At 30.5% G+C, this 6,149-nt stretch overlaps 1 protein-coding gene across 1 annotated transcript; it reads right to left on the bottom strand.

Moving 5' to 3' along the window:
* Positions 1 to 883: 883 nt before the first annotated feature.
* Positions 884 to 5,911, bottom strand: LOC132279961 (jacalin-related lectin 3-like). Its single transcript, XM_059782042.1, has 5 exons — positions 5,711 to 5,911; positions 4,416 to 4,853; positions 1,442 to 1,876; positions 1,257 to 1,343; positions 884 to 1,120 (listed from the first exon to the last, which is right to left on the bottom strand). The coding sequence occupies exons 1-5, from the start codon at positions 5,909 to 5,911 to the stop codon at positions 884 to 886; spliced, it is 1,398 nt and encodes a 465-aa protein (XP_059638025.1).
* Between the last annotated feature and the right edge of the window lie 238 nt (positions 5,912 to 6,149).

Genomic DNA, 6,149 nt, shown 5'->3' with positions numbered 1-6,149 from the left:
ACTATAAGTTTTCTATTTATTCCCAACATTTCTTACTATAAGTTTGCTATTTATTCCCAACATTTCAGTTGATTTCAACCTCATTAGCTTTTTATCGTCAAATAATATTATTTATTATTTTAGTTGGTAGCATGATAAAGACAATGACATGATTGGAAAGGAGTAAGAACATACTTAATATATAGCAAAAAATATATTAATAAGAAAGAAGTAGAAAATAGCAGTTTAAGTATTAATGATTGTGTAATTGTTATTTATTGAGTAAATTTTTAAAAATTTATAGATGCTTAATCAATAGTGTAAATATACAGTATCCAGTGATGATCTATACCATACTCACTCTTGATGTGAACCAACAATAAATGAACATGTCATTTTTAATTATCAAATTAAATATGGTGGGGTATATACTCACTTACCAAATCAGATATGGTAATTTGATCATCATTTATGATTTGGTAGTTAAAATAGATTGTATTCATTTATTATTGGTCCACATCAACAATGAATGAATATAATGTAGATTCTCACTAATGAGGACTTAAGTATTGTTCATATTAAAATAAATATTACAACAAGCATGCATATAGGGAGCATAATTTTTTCACAACCAACAAGAGATACATATGATATTTTATTATTGGATTGACATAGTTTCACAAAATACATGGCCAACCGAAACTTTCAAGCTTAGCACACAAGAAAACATGAAAATTAGATGAAATCACACAGAGACAAATTGTGTTGCCTTAACCATTTTCGCCGAGCTTTAAGGACAACACAAAACATTCATTATTTTAACTGCATCGAATGCAGTTAAATTATTAATGATCAAAAGACTAGTAAAAGATGGCTCATAATCATTGCATCTCCAAATTTATCTTTACTTGTCGAGATATGTTCCAATTGAAGTAAGAAACTGGTCAAACCTTCCATAGAATCCAATGATCTTGCCACGTGTGGATGGGGATTGAAACTTCTCTCCTTCCTCCACGCCAAATGGTCCAATTGTTCTTTTGTTGCTTTGAAATCCAAGCGACCGTATACAAACCTTGTTACCAAATGTTCCATAGTACCCCCAAATTGAAAGCAAAAATTCATCTGGGTAATCCAATTTGACCTACATAGGTTATATTGGTAAAAAAAAATAGGTCAGTATGCATGGCATAAATGAAAGGCTGCCTATTAAAAACTTCAACAAAAAAAGGACACTTTTGTTATTATTACAATGTAATAAATGGAAAATTATAACCAACCATGGCTTTTGTGCCAGATTTAGTACCACGTACGTTTGGCAGATCATTGGAACTGTATTTTTTGTAGATATCATGCGCTTTATCTAGCTAGTTCACATAACATGAAAGGCATGACAAAAATAAAATCAACTAAATTTGTGCATGATTTACAAATTTGAAACTCAAATCACATATATATACATTACCGTGTTTTGTTGTCCGCCGTCAGTACCATGTTTTTCTCCTGATATTGGCTTTCCTTCAATATCATCATAGACAACTTGGATGGAATCAATTACCGCTCCGGAGTGTATAATTAACTCCCTTATTGTGTTGTAGGTTCCATCATCCCACTCCTGTCCAGCAGTAGTTCCAAATGGACCAACAGGTATTACAGTTTGGAATGGCTTAATGTATACTCCAATCGATTCCAAACGATCACCCTCCCTTCCAAAGAATCCAACAATCTTGCCAGCAGCCAACGGGGTTATAAAACGAGTTCCTTCTTCTTTACCATATGGTCCATATTGCTTTATATTGCTTTTTAATGTAAGAGATTTCACAACTAGGCTTCGACTAGAATTGGATCCATAGTACCCTGATATTGAGATGAGGTACTCCCCAGGATAGTCTAATTTCACCTGTGAGATTTCAATTAACAAGGATAAACTTAAGTATCATGCCAAACAACGGCAAACCACAAACACAATAATAAGGACATGAAAAATTTAAGTTCATGTCATAGATCGACAAAAATATTTCACTATATGAAAAGAAAGGAGAATACAACATTTAAGCCCCCAAGCTTTTCTTTCTCACACTCTATTTCGTCCTTCGGCGTTTTCTCATGCCACACTACAAAACCTGGATATAATAAAGAATTGTACTTTTCTTTCTCGCACTCTATTTCGTCCTTCGGCGTTTTCTCATACCACTCTACAAAACTTGGATATAATAAAGACTACAATTCGGATCCATGACATGCAAGGCAAAATGGGTTAAAAAATTTCAAAGGCAAAGTCCAATAATCGAATCAAAATTGGGTTGCAGCGGGTCCTTGGCCGAAAGAAAATTCGGATAACAAATTTATAGGTATGATGTATATTGAGATACTTATATATATATATATATAGTTGTATGCTTCATAATGTGGGTTGTGGAGTTCTAGAATTTGTACATATAAAACAGTTATGTGCGGTGACGGAGTCAAAATTTCATTTCGGGTGAGAGGGGAGTGCAGTATATCTAATAAAAAAAAATAAACTAACACAAAAAACAAAATTCAGAGGCAAAGTCCAATAATTGAATCAAAATCGGGTTGCAAATGGACATGGGCCAAAAAAAAATCGGATCACAAATTTACAGGTTTGTATATTGAGATAGATATATATATATATATATAGATATATAGTTGCATGCTTCATAATGTGGATTTTGGAGTTTTAGAATATGTATATATCTTTTATATGCAGTGACACAGTCGAAATTTCATTTTGGGTGGGAGGGGAAAAAAATAATAATAATGGGGGGGGGGGGGGGGTTGGGGGGGTGTTGCCATTTCAGGGGGTTGTAGTACTAATTTCCATTGATTTAATTAGTCTCCATTAATTTAGCAATGCAGGATAGCCTCAATATGAATGGTGACCCAGACATGAATTTATTTCAACAATTAAACATGATAAAGTAAAGGTTTTTTTCCTTTAACTAACAAGACAAATTTTTTTTTTGGTAATCTGAAAAATAGGAGTGCAATGTGTGCAATAGTCATCATTCAAATAATATGTCATTATTCGTAAAAAAATTATAGTAAAGAAAACTATAAAATGCATATGTTGAGTTTATAAAATTATAGTAATAAATTTAATTAAGAATAATATAAAAATAATAATAATAAGAGAAAAAAAAAATTTATAGTACATATATGATACATAAGTGTAAAAAGAAGAATTTTAAGAAGATACCTTTCAAAAAAAAATGTAAGAAGAAGACAAATAAAAAAAAAAAAAAAAAAAAATGAGAGAACTTTGAAAGGAAAAAAATTAGGATTTGATTGAAGAAGGGTGGGAATATAACATTATCTTCTAGGAAAATAAAAGGAATTTGAATAGTAAAAGAGAAAAAGATTAAGAGATATTTCTAGCAATGAGTGTTTTTTATTTTTACAGAGGCCTTATGTAAAATCCCTCAAACATTAAAAAAAAAATAAAAGTATACATAAAATATAATATCAGTTTTTGAAATTTTCATATTTTGGACTTTGAAAATCATTGTTGATGTTTTCTCGGTCAATAGAAAAATATTCTTCAATAACATTAATCGAATAACCCATGTCAGAAAATGTGGGTTCATCAAATGTCCTTGAGATACAGAGTCCTTATGTAAAATCCCTAGAACATAAAAAAATAATAATAATAAATAAAAATAAAAGTATACATACAATATAATATCAGTTTTTGAAAGTTTCATATTTTGGACTTTGAAAATCATTATTGATATTTTCTCGGTCAATAGAAAAATCTTTGTCAATAACATTAATCGAATAACATAAATCCAATCGAATAACCCTTGTCAACAACCGTGTTTACATGATGTGATTTACCCATTTATGTTCAACAATTAGAATAACCAATTGCAGTAGAAATAAGTGAAACAAAACAAAAAAGTAGTAGCAATAATTAATAAACTCAAAAGTTAATGATGTTTAGTTTAGTAATTTAGTGTGAAGGGGTCCTGGAACACTTGATGCTTTCGATTTCCACGGGAAATTGACTGAAAGATGATCTAATCAATTGATATAACGTTCATCAGTACTGTGATGTGAATGTCACTTGAAGATTTGAAATTTGACATGCTATTGTGGCTTAAATATTAGATTTGTTTTTAAATCGTTTTATTCATGAATGTAATTTAGTTATTTATTTATTTATTTTTCCTTCATAACATATAATGTGATATGGTCCATACTATATATATATTTATATATATAGATATATTAAGATGTTATGTTGTCTAGCATGGTTCGCATTCACAAAACATGAGAGGCATGGCAAATGTAGAATCAAATATATATATTTATTTTTTCCGGTGGGTAGAATCAAATAAATTTGAGATTGAGTTGTAGATTTAAAAGTCAAATTGAATATATATATATATATATATATATATATATATATATATTACCGTATGTGCTGTTCCGCCATCACCACCATGCCTTTTTCCTGATATTGACTTTCCTTCAATATCAACATAGTCAACTTGGATGGAATCAATATTCCATCCCGAGTTTATAATTATTTGCCTTACCATGCTGTTGTAGGTTCCGTCATCCCACAGTTTTCCACCATCACCTCCAAATGGACCCATAGGTGTTGTAGCGTGGAATGGCTGGTTGTATATTCCAATTGAATCCAAACGAGAACTCTCCCTTCCAAAGAATCCAACAATCTTGCCAACAGTTAGCGGGGATATAAAAGGAGTTCCGTTTTTGGTACCATATGGTCCATATTGTTTTACATTGCTTTGTAATGTAAGAGATCTCACAATAAAAATTTTACTAGAATTGTACCCATAGTACCCTGATATTGAAACGAGGTACTCGGAAGGATAATCCAATTTCACCTGTTAGGTATCACAACAAACACAGATAAACCACAAAGACAATAAAAAATGACAGAAAAATGTAATGTTCACATTGAAGATCAGCAAAAAGATTTTAATATGTGGGGAAAAAAAATAGAGATTACAAGGTTTAAAACCCACAATCTTTTCTCAAGCAAACTCTTTGTTTAGCCTTTTAGGTGTTTTCTCATAACACACTACAAAACCTGGTTAAAACAGAGATTAGAATCTGGTTCACTACTTGCAAGACATAAATTGGTCAAAAAACATCTTTTGTTGTATGCTGCATAATGTGGTTTGTGGAGTTCTAAAATATTTACATATCATTTTTGTTAATATTACATATGATTTGAATCTTGTTTTTAAGATGGTACAAACATATATATGTTCAATAATTAGAATAACCTGCAGTAGCAACAAGTGAAATAAAAAATGAAAAAATTACGGTAGCAATAATTAATAAATTAAAATTATAATGTTGTTTAAGTACATTTGTTTAGGTTTCAAAAAGAAGAGGATTTTATTAATTGATAAAACTTTAATCAGTGTGATGTGAATGCAACTTGAAGACTTGAAACCTTCCCCAAAAAAAACAGTCGAAGACTTAGAATTTTGAAATGCTAATGTGGCATAATTATTACACTTGTTAAATCGCTTTACCCAATGTGTTTAATTCCCTTTTTCTTCTCTCTTTTTTTCTTTCTTCGTAATATATATATATATATATATATATATATATATGTCTAGCTAGCTTTCACAAAACAATGAGGGGCATGAAAAATGTATACAAAATCAAATACTATATCAAATAAGATTAAGAAAATCAAATTGCATATATATATATATATATATATTACCCTATTTTCATTTCCGCCGTCACCACCATGCCTTTCTCCTGATACTGGTTTTCCTTCAACATCGTAGATAACTTGGATGGAATCAATATCCCATGCCGAGTATATAATTAATTCCCTTATTGTGTTATAGGTTCCGTCATCCCATGATTTTCCTCCTGGACCACCATATGTTCCGAAAGTAACTATTTGCCCATTCGCCATGGAGTCCTCAAAGTTCTGGACAACTGTAGTACTTCAAGTTTGCATGAAAAAGTAATTAGATCAAAAAAAGATATATATATATATATATATATATATATATATATATATATCTTTATTAGTATATGTAAGTATGAAATTCAAGAAAAAGCGGAAACGCATAATTTTAATGTTTTCCTAACACTCCCTTGAGGCATGCAAAATGAATTGTTTTCTTCTAAGAGGAGAGTCGAACCTCAAA

This window comes from Cornus florida, unplaced genomic scaffold (assembly GCF_030987335.1).
Source record: "Cornus florida cultivar Cherokee Brave unplaced genomic scaffold, ASM3098733v1 CherokeeBrave_3.0.0_Hap2_Chr01, whole genome shotgun sequence".
NCBI classification, from domain to species: Eukaryota; Viridiplantae; Streptophyta; class Magnoliopsida; order Cornales; family Cornaceae; genus Cornus; species Cornus florida.
Note: the sequence above shows the minus strand (reverse complement) of the source record. Positions and strands in the feature narration are given on the sequence as shown.

What these genes read in the sequence shown, in the direction of transcription:
- LOC132279961 (XM_059782042.1), bottom strand. Translation starts at nt 5,911, where the DNA reads ATGGCGAATGGGCAAATAGTTACTTTCGGAACATATGGTGGTCCAGGA. An exon ending in ACGGCGGAAATGAAAATAGG is followed by an intron (nt 4,854 to 5,710) that starts GTAATATATATA and finishes GATACCTAACAG; the next exon opens with GTGAAATTGGATTATCCTTC. An exon ending in ACGGCGGACAACAAAACACG is followed by an intron (nt 1,344 to 1,441) that starts GTAATGTATATA and finishes TATGTGAACTAG; the next exon opens with CTAGATAAAGCGCATGATAT.